General features: G+C 40.9%; 1 protein-coding gene across 6 annotated transcripts in view; it reads right to left on the reverse strand.

The window, feature by feature from the left end:
- The window catches only part of Dlgap1 (DLG associated protein 1), a 961152-nt gene that overhangs the window by 309929 nt on the left and 624197 nt on the right, over positions 1–27026 (reverse strand). For all 6 annotated transcript variants that reach the window (XM_045142954.1, XM_045142953.1, XM_045142955.1 and 3 more), the window contains one exon: positions 9699–9913. In XM_045142954.1, the coding sequence (XP_044998889.1) occupies positions 9699–9913 (215 nt within the window). The remainder of the gene's footprint in view (positions 1–9698; positions 9914–27026) is intronic.

Below are 27026 nucleotides of genomic sequence, written 5' to 3' on the forward strand. Positions count from 1 at the left end.
GAGTGTTATTTTTCATAGAGTATCCACCAGTCCCTGCACAACCGTAATGAGAAGACTCTATGTAGAAATGCTTGTTGTCATAGCCTCTGATTTTGAAGTTGCATGTGTGTGTGTGTACACATGTTCATATGTGTGTGGGTGCAATGTGTGTGCAGGTGTTCATGTGAAGGCCAGAGGTTGACACTGGGTGTCTTGAAGTTTCCCCACCTTGCTTATTGAGATAGGGTCTCTCACTTGAATCCAGAACTCACTCACTTGGCTAGTCTTGCTAGCCGGCGTGCTCCGCAGATACCCTGTCTCTGCTTCCTGAGCTCTAGGCGTACAGGCCAGCTGCCCCGCCTGCTTGCCGCTCATGTGAGTGGTGGGGAGCCGAACTCCAGTCCTCACATTTGCGCAGCCAGCACTGTACTGACTGAGCATCTCTCTAGGTCCTCGAAGGCTGTTTTAAACATCCATCTTAACCCAGCCTGTTTTGACCAGTACAGGTTGGGAGCCCAAAAAGTATAATCTTAGAGTGATTGAGGCATAGACAAGTTGTAGGACATCAGCAAAGTTCTCAAAGGAAGATGAAGGTTGACTGTGAACCTTTGAAGTGTCTTAATGAGGACTTTGTATATATGCAAATGAGATCCAGAGATGATTTTTCAATAGTTCCACAGAACATTTTTGGATGAGCATAATGGTGGTGGCACACACCTTAAAGTAATCTCAGCACAGGCAGAGGTAGGAGGATCGCTGTGAGTTCCAGGCCAGCCTGAGACTAGGTTGCGAATTCCAGGTCAGCCTGGGTTACAGTGAGTCCCTATCTTGAAAAATCAACACCAAACAAAAAAACAACAAGAACAACAAAAGAAAGTCTTTGGATGAAGTTAGAACAGAGAAAGGCTGTGGCAGCAAGACAAATTGTTCCACTTGAATCCTTCAAGTGAGAACTAGTGATGTCGTAAATCTCAAAGAGGTTAGTGGTGAACCACACTGTTTTATGACTGCCTTTCAGAAAAGAATAATTCCACCGACTTAAAGAAAAGAGGCAATAAGAGAAGTGATGTATTTAGGAAGTTCTGGATTATTTCAGAGGCTTGAAATCTCTTCCAGCTTGCTTAGCTTGAAAATATACGAGCAATGTACATGAAACGAGTATGGAGCTGACCTTGGGGCGAAGTCAGAGTCCTCAGGCTGCAAAATCTTAGGTAGGTAACTTTGTGTTATCACACTGAAATCTTCAAGACAAAAAGAGCAAAGAGCTAAGGGAAATATAACTCAGGATATCTAAGAAGATACTCAGGGAATTTTCCCTAAAATTTTCTAAAGTAATTCGAGATTACATTAAGGTGTGTCACCTAAACTCCTTGGCTGCAGTTCTGATTTCCTTCTGTATATTGACGGCCACCCTCTTCCATGTGCACCCCCCACCCATAAAGATGCATTTATTATGGACTTAGCCTGCTTCCCAAGAGGATTAGGGGCAGCTTCTCACATGTCTACCCAGGCTTCCATTTAAAAAAGTTTTCTCAGGGGCTGGAGAGATGGCTTAGTGGTTAAAGCACTTGCTTGTGAAGCCTGAGGATTCAGGTTTGATTCCCCAGTACCCACAAAACCCAGATGCACAAGGTGGCGCATGCATCTGGAGTTTGTTTAACTAGAGGCCCTGGAGTGCCCATTCTCCCTCTCTCTCTCTCATTCTGTCTCTCCCTCTCTCTCTGTCTCAAATAAAAATTAATAATAAAAAAACTTAAAACCTGCATGGTGTCCTATTACCTAGGTGCAAGATGAGGATTTTTCTTACATTTCTTATTTATTTAATGTGTGTGTGTGTGTGTGTGTGTGTGTGTGTGTATGGGTGTATGGGCACACCAGGGCCTTTGCCACTGCAAATGAACACCAGACACTTGCACCACTCTTTGCATCTGACTTACATGTGTGGCTTGGGAATTGAACCCAGGCTGGCAGGCTTTGCAAACAAGTGCCTTTAATGGCTGAGCCATCTTCCTAGCCCCAACATGAGGACTTCTTTAACGATATAAAATGAAAGCAAAGCCAATCACTTGAATTATGCTGATAAAACGTATCTTGTAATTAAAGAAAAAAAAAAAAACACCCTTCCAAGCAAGCTCCCTTGCTCATATCAAGTACATTTTCTTTTCCGAATAAACTCATTGTTAATGAATTGGTTATGAATTGACTATGGCCTCAAAGTTCATGTGTTGGCGAAAAATCTCAAAGTTATATGCTCAGTGAAATTTGGGGGTTGTGGGCTGGAGAGATGGCTGAGTGGTTAAAAATTAGGAGGTTGAATGTATTTAGGAATTAGGAAATTAGATGAGGTCATGAGGATGGTAAGAAGAGGCAGGGAGACTAGGCATCTCTGTCTGTGATGCCTTCTGCTTGGTCTCCCTATGGTGTCCCTGCCGTGTTAGGACAAACAGGAAACTATCACCAGGTGCTGCACCCTGTGTTTAGACTTCTAGCCTACAGAACAGTGAGTCAAATTTTATAATTTGCCTAGTCTATACTGTTCAGTGCTAGCAATGGGAAATGGACTAAGGCAAGGATCAGCTTTGATACCTCTCACCTGTAAACAGTGTGCCCTTCCCTCTCTGGAGTGCCAGTCTTCTAGGTTACAGCATTTGTGTATAAGTTCTAGAAGATCAGGTTTTAGTAAAACATATAGTAAATTTATCAAAACCAAGGTGTAACTGATTCCCATGGCACTTAAGTATTAAAGGTACTAAGTTAAGTGTTTACTGCATGAATAAATACAGTTTCTGATTGTAATTAGAGTATTCCCTGTACCTGGCAGTCTGTACTTTAATAGGAGACGTAGATATAAAATTGGACGGATGACAGCCAGAAGGTAGGCAAGGAGGGATTTTAAGGCTCTTTTCAAGCAGTACTTGTCTTTCTTCCCCCACAGGACAGTGGGAAGAATCTTTTGTCAGTCCTTCCTAAGAGGAGTGGGGATCCTTCACCTCCAGCACCCTCATCTGAGTTCTTTCCTGGTCACATTTTCCTGAGGTCCCCTGACCTTATTTACACAGCTCTGCATAGCCTGCTGTCTTTTCCTCTGGTAACTTCTCAGCTTTTTACCTCCACTTTCTGCTTCATTTAAAACTCTCTTTTGGGGCTGAAGAGATGGCTTAGCCATTAAGGTACTTGCCTGCAAAGCCAAAGAACTTAAGCTCAATTCCCTAGTACCTACATAAGGCCAGGTGTACAAGGTATCACATGCATCTGGAGTTTGTTTGGAGTGGCTGGAGGCCATGGTGCACCCATTCTCCCTCGATTTGCCTCTATCTCTCTCTCAAATGAGTAAATAAATAGAAGATTAAAAGTTTAAAGCTCTCTTAAATATTTCACTGTGGTTTCAGTTAGTTCTTTTTTTTTTAATAGATGGGAAGTGTTTATTTTAAGCTTACCATTTTCAAGGAAAAGTTTCTATCATGGTAGGGAAAGCATGGCAGGAGTAGAAAGCATCACATCATCACGTCAGCAGAGCACCAAGTGGGGCTGGATTATAACACTCCACGACCCGCCCCCACCTGTCAATCAGGCCTGTTTCTAGTAGGGGTTTGAACAGCATTTAAATCTTTGCCTATGAGCAAGTGATAGTTTACCTATGGCTGAGAATGATATTCCTGTTTTAATCTTTCCCCATTTCTTATCAATTTGGAAAGCAGAAGAGGATTTGGAAGGATTGAAGACAATAACAAAAAGATGGTCAGGGAAAGATGACAAGCTATTCCAAATTTATATCACTGAGCGAGTAAATTCACAATGTTGTAGTGCATGGTTGTGCTAGTCTGTCCTCCCTATTGTTGTATGAAATGTTATTTTATGTCACAAATATACAGTGGGAAAGGTGGAAGAATGGAAAAGCATTTGAGGAAAAGAGACAACTAAGCAACAAAGACATTTCACATACTTAGGACAAAGATGGATGATATATATTGCTATTTTTCAAAAAATATGTTTTCCCCCCCATATCCTTGGGAAAAAATAGCAAATCTCCCTCCTATCTCCTCCACCCCTCCTCTTTTTCTGGGAAGAGAAAAAACATGAAGAACAGTCGGTGGGTAGGAGGGGCGTGTGGAGCGCGAGGAGCAGGCAGAGGACACAGTGTGTCTAGGGAGAGAAAAAGAAACTGATACAATGACAAACAAGAGACTCCAGCAAGAGGTTATAGCTTTGGTCTCCTTATGCAGGACTGATTAATTTTCAATCTTCAGAGTTCCGGTTGAAGGAGAATACCCCTCTATATCTTCCCAAAGTACTCTAATGACCAACAATTCCTGATATCTTTAAACTGGGAACTAGTGCCCTTTTTTGGTGGGGGTGTTGAGGTAGGGTCTCACAGGCTGACCTGGAATTCACTCTGGAGTCTCAGGGTGGCCTCAAACACATGGCAATCCTCCTACCTCTGCTTTCAGAGTGCTGGGATTAAAGTCATGGACCACGATGCTCTGCCCATCACCTCTTTTTAAACTTCACCTTTACATTTTTCTCACTGGTGTGAAAAGGCTTCCTAGAGACCTTTCATGTGCATGACACATGGCATTCATGGACACCATGGATCAGTGAGTCCTGGATGGAGGAGCAGAATGTTCACATTGGCTCTGAAGCCCAGGCTGTAGTCAGTGGGCAGTGTGATGGGATTCGTTAATGCTGGGATATGTTAATGCAGCCTGCCATGGGCCTGGCTGGAGGTGAGTCAAGTGGTGCCATCCATGCTAAAAGTGGGAGCTTTCTTTTACTGGATAGACTCAGAGATGGAGAACCGATAGCCAGAAGCACAGAGCCAGCCGTAGCATCTCACTGACCATGGCGGTTCATCTTCACTGTCAACTTGACTGGATTTGGAATCACCCAAGAGAAATACTCCTGGGAATGCCTGCTAGGATGTTTCTAGCAGCCCCACATTGAATACAGGTGGCTGAAGCCTCAGACTGAATTAAAAAAAAAGTGCTGGGGGGGGGGGGAGGAAGCAGCCAGCTGAGCACTTGTCTTTATATCTGTCTGCTTCCTGGTCTGCCCAGATGTGAGGAATCCCAGCTTCTTGCTCCTGTTATAACCTTAAACAGTGCCATGCCTTCCTCACCATGACAGACTCTATCCTCTGATACTGTGAGCCAGTATAGGCCCTTTCTTCTAGGAGTGGATGTTTGTCAGGTACTTAGTACAATGCTGATAACAACTGCGGGCGTGGTGACGCACGCCTTTAATCCCAGCACTCGTGAGGCAGAGGTAGGAGGATCACTGTGAGTTCAAGGCCACTCTGAGACTAGAGTGAATTCCAGGTCAGCCTGGGCTAGAGTGAAGCCCTACCTTGAAAAATAAAAAAAAAAAAAAGAACAACTGATCTGCCAACTTTTTTTTTTTTTTTAAAGAGGTGAGGGCTAGAGAGAGAGAGAAAATAATTAATGTTCCTGAAAATGAAAAACTGTCTGCCTTCAAGACATTTGGAATTAGAAATAAGCTTTCCTGAAGGTTTTGGCAGACCCTTTATAAAAATTGCTAGAGGGCAGGCAGGCTGTCTGATCACTTGGGAGCGTTCAGCTGTGGATGAGCTCTCCCTTGCCCCACGCCTAGCCAGGCTGAGCTCAATGGAGGCCCCCAGCCTTTCCTCTCCACATGGGCTCCTTATCCCCTCCAGCTCTCCACAAGGCAGGAACTCTTTAAACTTTTTTTTCTCTTTTTTTCTATGGTTTCCCCAGGCACTCCCACATGGTAGCTTTAGTCACGTGGGTGTCTTTCTTTGCCTCTGTAGTTCCCTCAATAAATATAATAATTTAATGATAAAACATTGCTAAGAGCTTTGACTGGTCCTATTACAAAATCTGGGTCCCCCTTTTAAAAACCAATTTCTGATGAGTTTCAAAGTCTATAATAGTAAAGACTATTTCTTCTAGAGGAAAATTTCCCCTTACTGCCTGGATAAAAATATTCATATATGAAGAAAATTTAAAGGACTATATGCTTTGGATTAGTTGATATTTGAACTTAACTTTACAATCCTTTCAATAATAGTATACTTAATATAATTTTAAAACATTCTTTCTATAGTATGTTGAGTGGACAAAATTCTAAGATGTGATTTGGGCATGGTTTTAACTAGCCATGGTAACAATAATAGTCCAGGTTTGAGAATCAACTGTGTATTATAGCAACTTCAAATAAAAGACATAAGTTCTTTTTCAGAGCCAAACCATGGTAATATGTTTTGTGGAAACTGTCCCCTAAACCTCTCCCCTACTGGCCTGACAACTTATTATTGAATTTTCAGAAATTCCTTTGGAAAATATTAGCATTGGGGGGATATGTCAATTCACTGCTACCTAATTACCAAGGAAGAAGGAAAGCTCATCATGAGGTGAAGGGAATTGTTAAGAGATGTAGAGTAAGACACATGAGAGAGCCAAACCATAGTTCTCAGAGAGGAGCTACCCAGGAGCCTTGTAAGCCCAAAGATGCACTTTTTTGTTGAGGTAGGGTTTCACTCTAGCCCAGGCTGATCTAGAATTTCACTCTGTAGTCTCAGGATAGCCTTGAACTCATGGTTATCCTCCTACCTCTGCCTCCTGACCTTAGTCTTCATGTATCTGAAGACTCAGTCACTGACATTGAGTAGCTGATAAAAGCCACATCCATGAACAGCTCTCTTTGCCTTTGGAAAACAGAAGAGAGAAAACAAAAAGAAAAATAATGTAAGGAACTGTAGGAGTACTTTCCCTCCAGTATTTCTGAGAGAAGATGGGGAGTGGAAAACCTCAAACAAAATGTTGTCTCAACCTCACTGGACTAATTTTAGTTACCTTGGTTCATGGCTATGATTCATCCCTAAAGCTGTGAACTGCTGAGGAGGAAGGAGGCAAAAATTGACTTAAATGTCAAACAAGTAGGAACATAAATATAGTTTTCTTTTTTGGGGGAACTAGAATTCCAGGATATGGGTAAATTTTGTTTTTCATATGAAGGACTGAAAGCTTCAAACTTCTAGAAAAATAATGACTCCAGTCAAAACATCATCAAGGGATAAAAGACAGAATTAATTATGAGTCATGTTATGTTTGAATTTTTACCTCCTTAAATCCTATTAAGCTAGAGATCACTAAATAATTATATGTAATTCAGAAAGCTTAACATGTAGACCACAATGATAAGTGGAACTTATAAGACACATGAAAGATAAATGAAGAAGAAATTCTGGGGGGTATTGTGGTTGCACAGAAAAGAAAGACATGCTTGGTCAGAAGTTCTTTCACTTGCTGAAGAAAAGGGGTCAACAGAGATGGCTTGATGACTCTGTCCTGAGCAATATAAAATATTTTTCAGTTTATAAGATCTTTTCTAGTCAAATAGTTTCTATTTGAATTTTCACAGGTTTGGAGGAAACTACTAACTCATATTCAGTTCAACCATTTCATTGTTTGACGTATATCTAATTTTCTGAAGTAGCCAATTCTCTAGAACATCAGCCTGGCCACTATTTGCCTTTCTGCTCTTAAAACTTACATGTCTGTCAACATATAGCCTAAGAAATTAGTGAGGGATAATACCGTTTAGAAGGCTAAGGAGAAGGAAAGACTCATAAGAGCTTCAGCACTTAGAGGACTAGTCCCCAAGGCACAGTTGGGAATGTTGGCTCAGCATCTGTTCCTGTCCTCCGCTCTTCTCAGAGTGCTCTCTTCTCCCTTCACCACCCTCACAGCAATGCTCCTTTCTATTCTGCCCATAGCCATGCATTGGGGTGAATCTCAACATCTAAGACCCAAGGTGCCATTCAGCAAATGTGACCAGTACATCCTAAGAGCAGCTCCAGGAGGTGGGAGGATGCTGAAGGCTACAGAATCTTATTGCTTGGTTTAGAATAACACAAAATACCTGAAAGTCTAAATCACTTTCTTGCTTTTTACACTCTTTTACTGGTATTGTTTTGGAAGATGCCAATGACACCATTTATGTCATGGTTGTGATTATTATGGTCTCTTATGAAGAGATATTTAAGGTCTGCTAAAGGAATTTTTCAGTAGGGTCTTTGACCATCCTCTTTCAAAACACCTTGGTTAGATGCCTTTTGTACAAAACCAGTTCTGATCAGGCTGGGTATATTCAATTTTCTGAGCCTCTGATAGATATATCAATGTTCAAAGGTGACTTTTTTTTTTTAATTTCCACAATCAACTTTTACCTTGTGTGGGCATCCTATAGGTTGAGTCGTGCCCCCCAACAAATACACTACTACTATCTGTGAATGTGAACAGTGAGTGTAGATTTACTCAAGTTAAAATGAGGTCATTAGGGAGGTCCCTAATGCCATGACTGGTGTCATAGGAAGACGGCACTGTGAAGACAGAAGGGAGTGCACCAGGTGACATCAGAGGTACAAGTGTGCAGTTGCAAGCCAAGGAACACCAAGTATAACTGACCACAGCCAGAATTCAGGAGGAGTCAGGGAAGGACTGACCTCTGCATGTTTTCGCAGGTGCATGGTCCTGCCAACACCTTAGTTTTAAACATCTAGATGCTTTTATTTGGGGGGGGGGGGAGAAACAAGTTCTATTGTTCAAGGCCACTTAGCTTGTGTGAAACCTTGTTTTGATAGTTTAAGAAGCTAATACACTAAAGCAAAGTGCAAGGGCCTCTGGAATAGGAAGCAAAGAATGAACAGCTTCTCCTTGTGGGTTGGTTTACCAATATACCAGCTGAATGAAAAGATTTGGAGCAATTGTAGATAGTCCCTTGGGCAAAAAAAATCCTATGAGGACTCTCCCTGGCCAGTCCTTTAAAATATAATGGACTTTGCTCTGAAAACAAGTCCTCATCACAGAATAGTCAGAGGTTTTCCAATGTCCTTGATTCACAATCCAATCTGTATTTTAACCACACTGCTTTATGTAGTCTGCTTTATGTTGTTTAATATTTCATTTGTATCATAATATGACTGCATAAATAGTAATCGTAACATACATGCCATCAAAATATAGAATCACAAGCACTTAAAATACTAATTATCTGAAGAATATCCTCCAGATCTGAATGTAATTCTCTCCCTAGATCTACATTCTAAAGTTCTAATTTCATCTTTATAAGTAATACTAAAATTTAAATGTTTGTTTGAATCATCAGTGTCAGCAGTTTAAAGCTATCCTCTGTTTCCAAATAGCACACATGGGCATAAGGACTACTCACACCATATTTTTCAAAACAGAAAATCTTTTTAAGGTCTCACAAATTGCAATATGTACATTAAAACTTACATACCAAGGACCATCATGTAGCGCACAATTGTCAAGCATGACCACCTTTTGCAAAATTCCTCAACACAATCATCTCTATTATATTGCTCAATTTTCTAAATAATCAGGCTTTTAAGGAAAAGTTCCTCTTAGTGGCTGAAAAAATGACTAATATTGAACTACATGCATCTTCTCATTGACCAGAAATATTATTTCTGGGTGGTTTCTTTCTAGTGGTTAAGAGTTCAGCTTGTAGTCAATGAAGAGTAGACCAGAGTTCCTCTGTCTTTGAAGACACTGTTATATACAAGTCAGGTTTAAAAATCAATAGACCATTCAGCACCTTAGACCACCTCATCTGAGGAATGTTTTCTGCTTCACTAAGTCTTGGGGTCTCATAACCTGATCCTATGTGACATAACATGAGGAAATGACGATGAGGGTTATCATGTTAGAATGACTTACTTGAGCGTGGTGAGTTCTGTGAGTGATGGCTGGGTAGCCTTGAGATAGCTTTCTCTTCGTGCAGCAACTTTGGGAGTAGCCTTGGGACTTGTGTCTGAGTCCCCACTATCTTCATCCCCCATGGCCTTGATATAGCTGCCACTTCGCATCCTTCGGCATGGAATCTCGTCATCTTTACCTCGAGGTGTGTACCCTGTCCATTCATCTTGAGGAACCTAGTCAGATAGAAACAGATAATTCACTTTTTTAAAAAATAAAATCATGTCTTGTCCCTGTTTTCAAATTTCATTATGGATTAGGTAACAGAGATCATTACCTAAAACTTTAGATATTACATTTTCTTTTTTTTGAGGCAGGGTCTCACTGTAGCCCAGGCTCACTTGGAAACTCAAGCTGGCCTCACACTCATGACAATCCTTTGATCTCAGCCTCCCAAGTGCTGGAATTAGAGGCATGAGCCATCATGCCCAGTTTAGATGTTAATTTTTCAACAGTATGCTTTTTTGGTAACAGTTTCAAAAACGATTTGAATTCATACAAATCCATGTCACAATCTTTAGTAAAACACCAGGCGTTAGGAAAAATAAAAACCCTGGCTCTGATTTTCTTACATATAGTCTCAGTTTTCTCACACTAGTAACAGCTGATTGAGGCATAAGAACGTCTGTGAGCATAAATCAGTTTTATTTATTTATTTATTTTGGTTTTTTGAGGTAGGGTGTCTCTCTAGCTTAGGCTGACCTGGAATTCAGTATGTAGTCTCAGGGTGGCCTTGAACTCACAGCAATCCTCCTACCTCTATCTCCCAAGTGCTGGGATTAAAGGTGTGTGTCACCACGCCCGGCTAAAGCAGTTTTATTTGAGTTTTTTTTTTTAACATTTTTAACAAGTTTTTAAAAAATTATTTCTATTTATTTGAAAGTGACAGAGAAAGAGAGAGAATGGGCACACCAGGGCCTCCAGCCACTGCAAATGAACTCCAGAAGCATGTGCCCCTTGTGCATCTGGCTAACGTGGGTCCTGGGGAATCGAGCCTTGAACCGGGGTCCTTAGGCTTCACAGGCAAGCGCTTAACAATTAAGCCATCTCTCCAGCCCTATTTGAGCTTTTCAATGACTTATTCTCAGTGGTCATTCAGGGATTTTTATTTATTTTAGTTTTTTAAAAATTAAGTAGAAACTTTGTATGGGCATATCTTATGTTGGTACCATCATTTTCCTTAATTCTTGCCCCAACTCCAATGAGGATCCTCCTTAGTGGGATTTCTGTTATTCATCATGGAGTTGTGGGTTATAAGCTGTGATAATAGCAGTCAGTTATTGCTGGGGGGCTGGTGGAGGGCAATGTCTCTGGATATTTCTTCCCACCCTATGTGGCTCTTACATTCTTCCTGTCCCCTCTTCTGCAAGATTCCCTGAGCCTTGGTGGGTGTGCTTTAAATCTACTTTAGTGCTGAGCTCTCAGCAGCTTCTGGATTTCTGCTTTGGTGTGTTTTGAATATACTCAGTGTCTGGTGCAGGTTGTCAGGCTCACCATGAAAGCAGCTCTCATTCTTATCTTATCAGTGCCTCTGTGGTTTCACCAGGGCTCTAGATGCTATGCTAGGGACTGTTCGTTTCCTGCCAGGGACTCACCCATCTACTCTTATCCTTGATCTTGGTTGTTCTCAGTTCTCACTGCTTTAGGATTTTACCCATGGAGTGCTAGTGTGGTTATGAGTCTGACATCTTTGGGGATTTTTTTTTTCTTTCTAAATTTTATTTAGTATTTGAGAGAGGAGGAGGTTGAGAGGGAGAGAGGAAGAGAAGGAAAAAAGTAAAGGGAGAGAAGTAAAGGGAGGGCGGAACAAAGAGAGAGATTGTGTATGGGTGCACCAGGGAATCTTGGAACTGTCAATGAACTCTAGATGTGTGTGCCATTTTGTGCATCTGGCTTTACGTGGACACTGGGGAACTGAACCCCAGGTCAGCAAGGTTTGCAAGCAAAAGGGCCTTTAACTGCTGAGCCATCTTCCCAGCCCATCATTTGGGAATTTGTTGACTGGCTTATTCATAGCTCCCTGGTCTTCCATCAGTACTATCTAGTCTTTCTCTTCCTCTGTTCCAGTTACATGTACTTGCCTACCATGTTTTATTTCTAAATGCTTCTTAATATCTATTCAGTCTCCACAGATCTGTGTAGAGCATTGCTTTGAGGTGTTCCAATGATACTTTTATGAGAGTTAATTGTCTCCTTTCATTTTCTACATATGTGGCTTCTACATGTCCATGCACGTGTCATACTTCTCGTGTCTCTTCTGTTGACATTCTGGTTGCTCCACTTACCTTGGATAGCTACTACTCATAGGAGTCATTCCTTTCTTCTTGCTGTGCAAGATTCTACCCTGAGCTTCTAACTGTGGGGACGATCAGAGGAAGCTGACAGTACACTGCTCTCTCTTGCGCTCTCTCTCTCTCTCTCTCTCTCCCCTTTTAAGCAGGGCATCACATATTCTGTGTTTATAAGGCTGTCTGATGACATTCTCAGTTCCTCCTGGATGTTCCACTTTAGCATGGACTCAATCTTGTTTTCTGTTTACTCTCATTCTTTTATTTGGGAACAAAAATATATAATGACTTCTGGTTTTCTCCATCAAGGAACAAAATTTAGGGCTGGAGAGATGGCTCAGTGGCTAAGTTGCTTGCCTGTAAAGCTTAAGGACCCAACTTAGATTTCCTGGTACCCACGTAAAGCCAGATGTACAAGGTGGTGCATGCGTCTGGAGTTTGTTTGCAGTGGCTGGAGGCCCTGGTGCACCTATTCTCTCATGTATCTGCTCCTTTCTCTCCTTCTCTCTCTCTCACACACATACAAATAAATAAATAAATATTTCTTAAAAAGAAGTAGGGCTGGAGAGATTGCTTAGTGGTTAGGGCAATTGCCTGTTAAACCTTAAGGACCCAAGATTCTATTCCCTAGGACCCGTGTAAGCCAGATGCACAAGGTGGTGCATGCATCTGGATTTTGCTTGCAGTAGCTGAAGGTCCCATTCTTTTTATTTGTTTCCCTCTCTTTTTCTGTCTCCAATAAGTAAATCAAATATTAAAAGAGAAATAAACTTCATAATGCATGGAATCCTGTACCAGAGGTACATGGTAATTAATTAAGAGACCAACTAAGGGTGAGGCTGGTTTTTACACTCAACATGCTTATAATTTAAATGAGTGTGGGGACAGCTACAAAGCAGCATGTTTACAAGTTGAAGATGTGGTACCATAAGTGGAATATATACTACACAGACACTAGAGTTGACAGGGATGGCAATGGGGAAGGGATATCAAATGAAGTGGGGCTCCCTTGGACTAGCGGGATTTGCAATGAAAAGACAAAATGATTACACACACACACACACACACACACACACACACACACACATATAATCTCAAAATAATATATATATTTTATTTTGAGTTAGGGTTTTATAGTTCAAATTGGCCTGGACCTCACTATATAGCTAATGCTGGCATGGAACCTAAATTTTTCCTGCTTCAGCCTTCTGAGTGATGGGACTTTAAGCATGAGTCACCACTGTCAGTGATATTTAATATTTTGATGCTAACTATTTACTGGGTATCCATTGTGGTGGTTTGAATATGGAATGTCCCCACAGCCTAATGTGTTTGTGATTAAGCCTCATACTCAGTCCTCAACTGGTGAAGCTTTTGGGAGGAGGTGTGTTTCTGGGGGTGGGTCTTAGGACATTATAGTCCAGCCCCCTTGTCAGTGTTAGTAGCTCACTCTTGCTGCTCTCTCTTGGCTGTGGTGACAAATATGACACCCATTTGGTCTGGCATGCTGAAACTTCCCTTTGAATCTGTAAGCTGACATAAACCCTTTCCTTCCTCCATAGCTGCTTCTGGTCAGGCGTTCTGGCCCAGCAATGAAAAGGTAATTGCTACATCTATGAAAACAATACATCGTTTCATTATTAATACTTAACTATGCAAAGCAATTTGTTTATGGGGTTGTATTTCATCAGTAAAATAACCCCATGCTTCTTCCCCACTCCCCTTTTTCTATATTTTTCAGATGATAACTTGACAGAAAACACACAGCTAGGCAGGGGAAGCCCTGGAATTCTAAAGGTTCTCCTTAACTTCCCAAGTCAGAGAGCAATAAATTTTACAATAAATACTATGTGGATTTGAAATATCACATGCTATGAAAATGGTCTGATGACTCATGCATATATTATACATAGATTTCTAAATAGTATCGATTGTACAAAGTGAGACGAGATGTTCCCCTGTCAGAAGCACTCATCTCCTTCCTACGTTATGAATTTGTATAATTTGAAAGCTGTTATCTCAAATCATTAGACCGAAAAGATGCTGCTATTCATGGACTTGAAAGCAGTAGTTTGTAGGTTCTTAAAGATACTTAACAGCAATACAGCGTGTTATCTAACTTAAGGCACTCTCTTATGCTTTGCATATTGTGTGCAGGCGCTGTCTGGAATGTCCGGGATTATCTTGGGATGACATTATTATTACTCTCACTTACAACAATGGTAGCACAGGCTATGGAATTTGCCCTAAACTACAGGTTTGAAAGGGTAGTGTTGCATGGAGCAGCTCCCAGCTTTGCTCTTCACCACTGTTTTGTTGGAGACACTCTCTGGGCTGTGATTTGTGGCACCTGTTGAATCAAACAGTTTTGATCCTCCACACCTTCATCATTCATTATATGCAACATACTTGTCATTCACTAACCATTCTGGTAGCAAAGTAACATTCTCATTGCTCCAAGTGAAAGAGTTGTGGTAACAGTGAAAAAATTTTAAATTCTGGGAACAATTTTGTTTTCTCTCAGTTGGCAAGTGATTCAGTGCCTAGATACAACCGTGTTCAGAGCCCTGTTATTGCCTTCACAGTTACATCCTAAAAGTGAGCTGCGTACAGCAAGGGTTATAGATGATACATCTGACACTCGCTATACATTTCTTGATAGCACTGTGAAGTTCATGAGCATTGCTTTCTGGGATTTTAGGCATGAATGACAAACTGATTAGGTCATATTACTTATGAAAACAAAAATCATGGCACATTTCTGTGTATGCTTTGCAAAGTTAGCTTTATGGCAGCAGCTTAAGCTCTAGTAGAAACAGCCTGAACCTGTTGCTAAGGGAACAGGCTGAGAAGTATTTAATCTGTATACCTTTCAAATAAACATCCTTTTCAAATAATAGCAGCTAAAGAACTGGTCCCATTTGACTTTCACTGGAATACAGCATAAATATTAATACATCTTTATCATTATGCATCTACCTAAAGGAAACATATAGCAAGATTACATATAAAATAACACAGAAGTCCACTGTAGGAAAAGCTAGACCTTGGTGAAGAAGCATGCTATTGCTACAATTGAGCCAGGTTTTATTTTTAGTGTGTTAAACTTCAAAACAAAATGGCATTTCTGAGGTTCCAACTTTTAGAAGAAAGCATACCCTTTTATAAGGGGCTTGGAGTGAAATGCTGTAGCTCTCACTGTGACCTAGTCAGAGGTCAGTGGGTCCTCCCACTTCTGTTGCATAGAAAGGAAAGATTTAGGGCAAACTCAAGAGAAACTTAACCTTGCCCACTGGCTGAGAAGGCATCCATCGTTTAGAGGGCTAGAAGTTCTGGTAATAAAAGACAGTTGGAGCAGAGGTCATAGAGCCAGGCACTGTTGACAGCAGGCTAGCAAGTGGCCTACCTGATAAAAGCAGTCTCATACAGGTCAAATTTTATTATAGCTGTAGATTACTGAGGAGGATTATTTGCTTTTTGGTGTTTTTTGTTTGTTTGTTTAAGCACTAACACTCCAATAGAGAACTTTACTTTTTGCATCTGGCTTATGTGGGTAGTTTTGGAATTGAACCCAGGCCAACAGGCTTTGCAATCAAGTGCCTTTTTCAACTGAGCCCTCTTCCCCCTAAAGAACTTTATTTTTTAACTTTTATTTTTTAGTGTATTTAGTGTGTGTGTGTGTGTGTGTGTGCTGGTAAGTGGGCCTGTGTGTGTGTAGACCAGAGGTTGGGGTTCGGTGTGTTCTTCATTCTCCCTCCTATCTTATTTACTGAGATACAATCTCTCATTGAACCCAGAGTTTGCTGATGTGACTAGCCTAGCTAGAGAGCTCACCCTGGGGATCATCTGTCTCTGTCTCTCGAGTGTTGGGATTTCAGGCAGGTCACCATGTTCACCTGGCATCTATATGGGTGCTGGGGATCCAAACACAGGTAACTTCATGCTTGCATGAGCCATCTTTCCTGCTCCCCAATGTTTTGAGGCAGGGTCTTATTATTTACTTCAGACTGGCCTTAAACTTATGGTTCTCTTGCCTCAGTCTTCATCTCAAATGCTGGGATTATGGGTGTGCACCCCCATTCCCATCTGAGGGCTTTGTTTCACTTTTTGAGGCAAGCCTAACAGATTGGCCTTTTTATTTTTATGAATAATAATGAGAGAGATAGAGAAAGAGAGAGAAAAATTTGGTGTGCCAGGGCCTCCAGCCACTGAAATCAAACTACAGATGCATGTGCCACCTTGTGTGCATGTGTGACCTTGCATGCTTGCATCACCTGTGAGTCTGGCTTATGTGGGATCTGGGGAGTCAAATATGGGCCCTTAGGCCTTGCAGGCAAGTGCCTTAACCACTAAGCAATCTCTCCATCCCTGAAGTTTGATAAAATGAGCAGGAGGAAGTTTCTATTTCAGTCTACAATTTAAGCATCATGGTATCATTCAGAAGCTCAAATGGCCTACTCCTGGCCAAGGAGTGACCATAGTCAGATGCTGTCATCTTCTGGTTCCCCAAAGATGGTCACTTTCTTTCTTTCGTTCTTTTTTTAAAGGATCTTATTTGAGAGAGAAAGAGGCAGATAGAATGGGCATGCCAGGGCCTCAGGCCACTGCAAACAAACTCCAGACACATGTACTACCTTGTTCATCTGGCTTATATGGGTCCCTGGGGAATTGAACCTGGGTTCTTTGGCTTTGCAGACAAGCACCTTAACCACTAAGCCATCTTTCCAGTCCTGTGGAATTGCTTTCTTAATTGCAGTGATGTCACAGGCTCTGAGTGATGGGCCCCTATGATGAAGGCTATGGTCTACTCAGGAACAGAAACAGGGAAACCAACTACTACCAAAAGGGCATGCTTATAATTCCTAGGAAGTAACTTAAAACTGGTTATCTTCCAGCCCCACAAAGTAAAGATGATCCCATAATGAGGAACTTATATTCTAAGAGAGCTGGAAGAGACAGATCAAGATAAGCACAACTTCAGAAAGCAAAATTGCTATATGGAAATAAGATGAGGTGATATTGTAGATTGACCTGAGGGGGGTCTCTCTTAACTTGTTCCTTAGAGAAGCTGTCCTGATCACATGACATCTGACAAGAGATTTGATAACAAAAACAGCCAGTCTTGGGAAGATTTGGGGACAAAGCTTCAAGTAGAAGGCCAGCCAATACAAAACAAACAAACAAAAAACCACAAGTAAACAAACAAAAATTCCTCCCAACTGTTGCTTGCAGCATAAGTTGATCTCCTTTGAGAAAACTATAAATGTAATGAATTTATCTAAGGGGTTAGAAACTATAGCTTGTAAACTAAATCTGGCCCATGGTCTGTTTTTCTAAATAAAGTTTTATTAGTACACAGACATAATTTTTCATTATGATTTATCTGTGGCTATTTTTATTTTGTGAGTGTGTGTTTTCATGAAGTGTGGGTGTGCTTGTGCCATGGTACTTATGTGGAAGTCAGAGGACACTTTGGGTGTTGATCCTCACCTTCTACCTTACTTGGTGGCAGCATCTCTCATTGTTCACCACTGCATTTGCCAGGTTGCTGACCCACAGGATCTGGGAGATTCTCCTGTCTCTGCCTCCCTTCTTTCTGTAAATGCACTGGGTTTATGGACTCACTATAGTGTCTGGCTTTATGTGAGTTCTGGGGATCTAAAATAATTCAGTACTCATGCTTGCATGGCAAGTGCTTTATCCCCTGAGCCCTCCGCTCAGGCCTATCCTATAATCACTAAGTGCTGTTTATCTATACTTACTTGTTCATAGTGTTGTTGTTTCATTTTTTCCACTACTCTTGCAACTCACTGGATCAGGAGAAGCACTGTTGCTAAAGGGCTAGAGGAGTGGGCTTTGCAAATACACATTCCAGGTGGACATTACTGCAGGACCAATTACCAGGTATAGCCTTGGGAGAAGTGCATGAATTTGTCTGTGCCTCATTTTCCTGTACAAAATGGACTAAATGAGATAATGCTCATATGCACATAGGAAATACTTAATAAAGGTCGGATTTTTTTTCTAATTTTTTTGGTTCATTTTTTATTTATTTATTTGAGAGTGACAGAGAGAGAGAGAGAAAGAGACAGAGAGAGAGAGAGATTGAGAACGGGCGCGCCTGGGCTTCCAGCCACTGCAAATGAACTCCAGATGCGTGCGACCCCTTGTGCATCTGGCTAACGTGGGACCTGGGGTACCGAGCCTCGAACCAGGGTCCTTAGGCTTCACAGGCAAGCGCTTAACTGCTAAGCCATCTCTCCAGCCCCCTAAAAGTTGGTTTTATGGGAATTCCGTACTCTACATACCACTCAGACATTGTTCTGAGCACACAGGCCCTAATAATTGGTGACTAGCTTTCCAAGAAAACTCTGATGTTCTCAATGTTCTTTACTAATACAGGGGCCAAAAATAATTGAAATACATTAATAAGTATAAGTATAAATTCTTTAAACATGTTTTATTTTTATTACTTATTTACTTAAAGAGGCAGATAGGAAGAGAGAGAAAATGGGTGTGCAAGGTCCTCTAGCCACTGCAAATGAACTCCAGATGCATGTGCCACTTTGTATGTCTGGTATTATATGGGTACTGGGGAACTGAACTTGGGTCCTTACACTTTGCAGGCAAGCACCTTAACCACTGAACAATCTCTCCAGCCCCGAGTATAAATTCTTAATATACTTTCTACTCCCATCATTTCTGAGTTGGCATTCCCTGTCAAGAAGAACTATATAGCTTTCTCTTTAGGGGACTTGTCTCTATTCTGGCAGAGTGGGTAGAAGCCTATAACCTTTAGGCTACATTGCACAAGCTAGCTTTCCTGGATTCCCAGTACCTCAGACTTAAATGCCTCTATTTGGTTCACAAAGCAGAAATCCTAGAGGAAAATAAACCCACCATATAACCTTAGAAATATAAAGATCCTTTTAACAAAACTTTGTCCCAAAACCTATGAAGTTGAGATCTTTAAAGGCTGTTCAGGCTAGTAACTGAGTTCAGGGGATGCCTGCCCTATTCATAGGCCCTGAGTAGGGAGTGACAAGCTAGAGGAAAAAGCAAGCTTTTTGTTCATCTATTTTCTAGGGTCAAGGATAGTGCCAGAAATACAGCAGATTTCTGGGTGATTGTGACACTAAATCCATGAATAAATTTCAAGACCAGCTTTGCTTCCACTTACTGTGTGTGACTTTGAATGAGTCACTACACGTCTTTGATTCAGTTTTTCCATCTGTAAAATGGGAATGATAACAGCTATATAAGGAATAAGGGTAGTATATTCAAAAACATTTGTGAACTTGAGCATCATAAAAACATAAATGCCTGGCTACTTTTTATGTGTGGCCAGCCATAAATATCTTGAAAATGATAAAGCAAAATCATTTCAGAGGACTGTCATCCTTTTATTTATCAGATATTCTAATGTAATACTGTAAATATAAGTAGACTATATACATAAAAACATTTCTTCTGTGGTAAGAATATAACACTCCTACATTATCACATGGGTAGTGAAAGGTAATTTTAGGTCCTCTGAAAATGGACTATCTTCTGGTGCTTTTTTCTTCCTTAAGTTTCCCCAAACTCAATTAAAAGAACACCACACTAGTTTTGGGAGGTCTATGAGCTAAAGCTCACAGAAAGTGTCCTTAAAAAAAATCTTCCTCAAATCAGGCATGGTGGTGCATGCCTGGTGGTACATACCTTTATTCCTAGCACTAGGGAGGCAGAAATAGGAGGATCACAGTGAGTTCAGGCCAGCCTGAAACTACAGAGTAAATTCCAGCTCAGCCTGAACTAGAGTGAGACCCTACTCAAATAACCAAAATAAATAAATAAATAAAATCTTGCTTATAGGAATCTTTTGAAGGTTGTGCAATTCAAGATTATTTCTATTGTGAACATCTCAAACATTTGGCTGACTTTTTAAGCCTTTATTTTCACTTAGTTAACAAATTTTACATTTGCTATAGACAAAGTGAAAATACATCTACTCTCCCTCAGTTTCCTCTAAGGCAAAATAACTCATCCTCTGAGATACCAATGCTCATCTCTCAATATTTTTTGTACCAACAAGAAAAAAAGAAATACCATCAATTAAACCTGTTACTTTCTAGATCATGTGCCACATCTGAGTATTTAAGATGTTAAACTGTAAAAAAAAAAAAATAAGGATCTTAGCATCCATTTGAAACCTTTTAAAATATGTATAAAAAGAACAATAAATGGGGTATTAATGATATAATTTAATTTTCATATTCAGTATTAACCAAAATAATAATTAGTATTCATCTGTGTTATAGTTTTTCAGAACCTCATATGTTCATGTAACTTCTATGACTCTTAGAGCTAATTTAAAGGATAATAAAGGTAAGTATTATAATTTTAGCTTGCATAATAAACAGGTTACCTCCCATTCACATTTCAGGAATTTTTTCCCCTGTTTCTCTTTTATCAAACAATTGTTATTTTATGACAATCTGCATACTTCAGATAAGGAAACAACTTCACAGAGTTTTAAGGTGTGCCTGAAGGGGAAAACAGATTAAAATACAACATGTGGTTTACATGACTTGAGATAAAAATGACAAGAATGACTATCTCGGGTACAGGAAGGCTTGTTTGCAAGGCTCTTCCAAACCCAAGCAGCTGGAAGGCTCTGCTTCAGCTGGGCTGCGGGTGTTGAGATGTGACTATAACTAGGACATGTCGGTCATTCATTGCCAATGATGGTCCGATGGCTGAGAGATGAAGCTATGTGCACATCCTTGAGAGTGGAGTATCTCAGGATGGGAAGTTGGATGGTGAGGTTTGGAATAATGGAAATGTGTGAGATTTGGGGAAATCTGAGAGCCACAAAAGGAATGAAGACACTTAGAAAGCCTGGACAGCTGAAATGAAATATATGTTCTGAGAATACATAAAAACAGGCTAGTGCAATTCTGGACAACTGGTAGACCTAAGGCTACAGTGGCACCTGAGGCAAAGTTCTATTTGATCAGCAACCAGAGAAGCTGGAAGAAATAACTCAGACATTTGCCTAATTAGGTAGAATGAAGACAATATAACAAGGAAGAATAGAATTTAGAATAATAAATGTTAATAAGTTTATATCTGTAAGATGACTCTTTAATAGCTGGTGGTGTTTTGCAAAGCGCAGGGTGTTTTAATGATAGCAACCAGGTAATTGGAGACACTTGGCCTTGGCTGAGGTGACAACTGAATCAGCCTTTCCTGATCTTGATGAAAAACCTGATATATGAAAGGAGGCCTGTGCATCTGATGCCTATGGATCAGTTGGGCAATTATGGAAAATCTCAAAGGGCTGGAGCAGCACCTGGGTTTCCTAGTTTAATTCTTCCAGCCATTCTATGAAACAGGCAGTATAATTTCTCTTTCATTGTTGCAAAGCTAAGACTCAAAAAGGTCAAATGACTTTCTAAGGTCATAATAGTTAGTGAGAGTCTAGACTGTCTGACACCAACTCTTGGGATAAATTCACCTTACCTCAGATGAATATAACACTCTGCCTCTGAGGAGTTGATGGTGCTGAATTGAATGAATAAATAAACTACAAAAGGACAAAAAAATGGCAGGTATGCCCCCACTGCACTACACTTTAAAAGTGAAATGTAACATTAAAATAACCATAAACATTTTCTTGTCACTAATTTGTAAGTACTGGTAAAAGAGGATTTGAAATAACAAGTACTTCTAATAAGCATGAAATGAAACATTTGTTTCAAGGTTTTTTGGCCCCCTTGTTCTCTGCATTACTGACTGAACAACAACAACAAAATAAATGGACTGTGTTTCCTGGGGGGGAGAGCATGTAATTAGAAAACTTGTAGGGCGGCCACACCTTTAACAAAGGCTTTGGGGGCCTCTGAGCATCACAACAGGAGTTTAGCATTGGTCAGAAGGCTTTGCTGTGGAGTTTCTGACGGCAGCTGTTTGTGGAAATGGCTGAAATGTGCGGGCCTTCTAAGCACTTTTAGTGGGCTCTCAGATTCCCTACTCACTCGGCTCCTTTGCATCTTCTTTGCAGCTGGGAGAACTGCCTTTCTGCTCCACACAGCTTTCACCTTGACAAATGCGACTTGGCTTAAGTGTCCCTGTAGCCTTTTTAGCTTGCTCTTCTCATAGCAAAAGCAGGGGGGGAAAAAAGAGCAGGAATAGGAAAATTACAATGACACGATATGCAGTTCCCTAGGTATGACTGTCCTTTCCCAAATAGGTTGAGATCTCCTTGGCAACCACCCTTCCTCACTCCCCTGGAAGCCGGAGTCTTCACTTACAATCATGTTTTAAGAGCAAGCATAAATACCTACCTCATTGAAACTGGAGTTACACCCTTCCCCACAGCTCCCTCTACATATTTTGAATGACCTTGAAAAAAACCAGCTTTGTAAACAGTGCTATGCCATGGTGATTTACTCATGGAGTGACTCTACGGGATTCTTCTCACCCACAAACATATATAAGTATCTGTAGGGGACCTAATGCCATAGATGTTTCTGGGTAAATATGCCAAAAACATGGTCTGGGCCTCAAAGGAGTTTACAAGCTTAAAATGGATCAGGTAAATTTGGAAGATGGATAAAGGAAATGAGTAAAAATAGCTTTAAAGCATGTTAAGCTGAGTTGAGCATTAAATATCTGTGTTTCTGAATTTTCAACTGCCTTTGGGTATGTTCCCATATACTCTCTTTCCTAGGGGTGAAACTCCCTTATTTGTGGGAGTACCCAAGGTCCCCTGAGAATCAGCACTTGTCTTTGGGGGCTGGTGGGAAAAATTATTGAGGTGTCAGATAATGGCAAGAAGGAGAATGTTGGTAATATGACTTTGTGATTCTACACCAATAAATGGTGACCAAGATACTAGATTTTAGTAGCGTATAGGCACAGGAGGGGAAGTGAAGTTTTATAAGTAATACACCCTGTATTTTGACTGGAGTGACAATAGTAGGTTTTGTTATCTTAAGTCCATTGGGTCTCTCATCACATCTCACACTGGTTTTGTGTTGGGGAACCTTCTCCTCACCCAAGGTCCATGTGTTTCTGAAATGATATAGGGTTTAGACTGAGTCAGTCAGCATACCCTATCCCTCTAGCTCTGTTCATTGCTTCATTGCACTACACTGTGATGCATGTATGATATGTCTTTCAATCTGCAAGGATCTTGAGACTTTTGCTTAAATGCTGGACAAAGATATTTTCTCTCTCCTTGAGTACATCAGTAGGGAAGCATGCAGCCTTAGGCTCTGAGTTTGCCATTTTATAATCCCAAACACACAAGCATCATTAAACATCCTAAAAAAAAAAAAAACAAAAAAAAACCACAATGTTGGTATTAATTCTCTTGCAAAGATGAGAAAATTGAGACCTTGTAGTATTTGCTCTCTTACATTAAATGTTATAGCTAGTACACATAGTCAGGATTGAAATGTAAGTTTGTCTTGCTCAATTTCTATACTCATCACATGATATATTGTCCATAATAGTTTCTAAACTTTCAGTAATTTTTTAAACAATCTTAAATTAATTTATTTGAGAGAGAGATATATACAGAAATAGGCAGGTAGAGAGAAAGACAGATACAGATATAGGCAGGTAGAAAGAGAGAGAGGGGAGAGATACAGAGGCAGGGGGAGAGAGAGATAGAGAATGGCTGCACCAGGGCCTCTGGCTACTACAAACGAAATCCAGATGCATATGCCCTCTTGTGCATCTGGCTTACGTGGGTCCTGGGGAGTCAAACTTGGGTCCTTTAGCTTTGCAAGCAAGTGCCTTAACTGCTAAGCCATCTCTCCAGCCCCCAATAATTTTTTATTAAACAAAATCCAAGTGTTAAATTTCTGGAAGATATGATGCTAGAATATTTTGAACACAGTGACTAGAAATGATGTTAGATGCTTGAAAGAACAAAAAGGGCAAAGAACACTACCACTCAGCAGCTATAATCCTCTACAAGTTCTAGTAAAATACAAGGAAGAGCCAGGCGAGGTGGTGCACGCCTTTAATTCCAGCACACAGGGGTCAGAGGTAAGAGGATTGCCATGAGTTCAAGGCCACCCCGAACTCATGAATTCCAGGTCAGCCTGGACTAGAATGAGACCCTACCTCAAAACAAACAAACTAACAAATACAAAGAAGAATGGAAAACATTGTTTAAGAGTCCAAAAATAAAATAATAATCACAAGGATTTGGTCTGTAGTAAATATATTTTTTCCATTAGCTACATAAGAGATAAGAGAAATTGGAGCTCATACTTGGTTTTTAGGGCAGGGAAACTGGAGGTATGTCTCATTGGCTTGATGTGGCCAACTGAACACTGTGTTTTTCCATTATTGGGGTAGTCAGTAGTGAACTATTTGTCTACCACATGCTGTGTGGTTTGGAGCTATAATTTCTGGTTGCTAAAAGTTGAGTTTCCTGACGCAAATTAGAAATCTGAGTTGGATGTTCAAAAACAGAAACAGAGCTAGATCAGTGATATTTTTCCCCCTTCTGGAGGTCCACGGAAGCCCAGATATGGAAATGCCAGTAATCAAACTAACCTAGGGGCTGGGGAAGATGGCTCAGCAGTTGAAGGCGCTTGCTTGCAAATCCTGCTAGTCTAGATTTATTTCTCCAGCACACACAGAAGAACTGGATGCAAGGCAGCACATGCAACTCTGGTCCCAACGTGCTTAGGGCAACGGGAGGTGGAGTCAAGAGACTCTGAAGCAGCTGGCGTGATGGCATTTGCAGTCTGGCAGTAAGTTTGCCATGGCAAGAGACCCTGTCTCAGAGAAGCTGCAGTACAGACATTTCAGAGTTGTCCTTTGCCCTCCACACTTGTGCTGTGGTAGTGCACTCCCTGCCACAAATAAATAACTATTTAAGAAAAAAAAACTAATGTGTGGTATTGGCTGAAAGCTTACAGCCCCATCATCTGTTTATACCATATGTATATCCCCCCAGACTACTTGCCAAATTTGTATGAAAATGAATCATTTTCTTTAGAACAAGAAGTTTGATAAACATAGAATGGACAAATAATACAGATATTTTAAAATGCTTATGGAACTTAAAGTCAGAAACTCTTTTTATTTATTTTTGACACTTTCATACATGTAATATAATGTTGTTTTGATCTTATTCTCCCTGTCTTCCCCCAGTTATCCTCTCTTACTCCTTCTCCTCCTGTCACTAAAATCTTTATTCTTCCCAATTAATTCCCATCCTATTTTCATGACTTTTTGTCAAACCACTGAATTAAATTAAGGTTGCCTGCATGGGCATGGGCAGGCGGGTATTTACTGGAGTATGGGCAAATTATCGATGGCCACACCACTAAGAATATGACTCCCCCAGCCTAGTACCCATTAGTTGTCATTAAATCCTCAGGGAGGAGTAGAATTTTATGAGTCCCTCCCCATTATATGATGGAACGATGACAGGTTCTTGTGCAGGAAAACAATAGTCACTTATTCTCAGCTATTTTGCTGGCTATGCATCTCTGCATTAACTTCTGTCCATTGCAGAAAACAAAAGCAAACAAACAAACACAAAAACTTCTGTGACTGAGGCTGAGAGCAGCACTAATCTATGGGAACAATTACAAACACTTAGGAGGCAGTTCAACATCCTGCCAGTTTAGCATAGCAACAGTAGTGGGTTCCCCCTAGGGACTATGTCTCTAGCCACAGGCGTTAGCCAGGTTAACAATAAGAGGCATGAAATTCCTCCTGTTGTAGAAAGTGGTTGTTACTCCCACATCAGTTCTCTCTGTTGAACCAGGGGCCATATCTTTTTATAAAGATATTTTATTTATTTAAGACAGACATATACAGAGAGGGGAGTGAGGAGGGAGAGAATGGGTGCACCAGGACCTCTAGCCACTGCAAACGAACTCCAGATGCATCCCACCTTGTACATTTGGTTTACATGGGTACCAGGGAATCGAACCTGGGTCCTCAGGCTTTGCAAGCAAGTGCCTTAACTGCTAAGCTATCTCTGTAGCCCTAAATATTTTTATTTGAAACAAAGAGAGGGAGAAGAGAGACAGACAGAGAGAATGGGCATGCTAGGGCCTCCAGCTACTGTGTACCAACTCCAGACACGCACCACCTTGTGCATCTGCCTTTACATGGGTACTGGGGAGTTGAACCCATGTCATTAGGTTTTATAGGCAAGTGCCTTAACTGCTGAGCCATCTCTCCAGCCCCCAGGGGCCACATCTCCACATCTTGCATGACAAGTCAGTTGTGGAGCACACAGTGTCTCCATCTGGGTAGGACTGTTGATGACTTTCTCTCACCAGCTTGCATAGCACCTTGTGGCATGAAAAAAAATCTAGCCAGCAAGGAGGAAGCTTTTAGCTCCATCACAGCCCATTTCTGTATGTCCTGCAACCAAAGCACACAATGTCTTTTGCAATAGGAACTTACCATCTAGATTTGGTGGGCAACCAAGAAAAATGATAATAGACTGTATTAAAACCTGACAACAACTCACTGAGAGGTTAATGACCTATGGCTCTTTGGAAGAAGCTTTAACCATTCTACATAGGAGACTTCTGTTCAAACATCAAGTCTGATACTCTTGTTAAATTTTAAGGTTAGGGGCTAAGAGATGGCTTGATGGTTAAAGGCACTTGCTTGCAAGGCCTGTCAGCCTGAATTTGATTCACCAGTACCCATGTGATGCCAGATGCAAAAAGAGGTACATGTGTCTGGAATTCATTTGCAGCAGCAACAGAGCTTGGTATACACATACACACACAAGCAAATAAGTAAAAGCATTAAAAATGCACAGATTAGCTGGGCATGGTGGCGCACGCCTTTAATCCCAGCACACGGGAGGTAGAGGTAGGAGGATTGCCATGAGTTCAAGACCACCCTGAGACTCCATAGTGAATTCCAGGTCAGTCTGGGCTAGAGTGAGACCCTACCTCGAAAAACCAGAAAAAAAAGCACAGATTTAGTACACAGAATATCAAATTAATGACCTCAT

Source organism: Jaculus jaculus, chromosome 2 (assembly GCF_020740685.1).
Source record: "Jaculus jaculus isolate mJacJac1 chromosome 2, mJacJac1.mat.Y.cur, whole genome shotgun sequence".
Taxonomy (NCBI): domain Eukaryota; kingdom Metazoa; phylum Chordata; class Mammalia; order Rodentia; family Dipodidae; genus Jaculus; species Jaculus jaculus.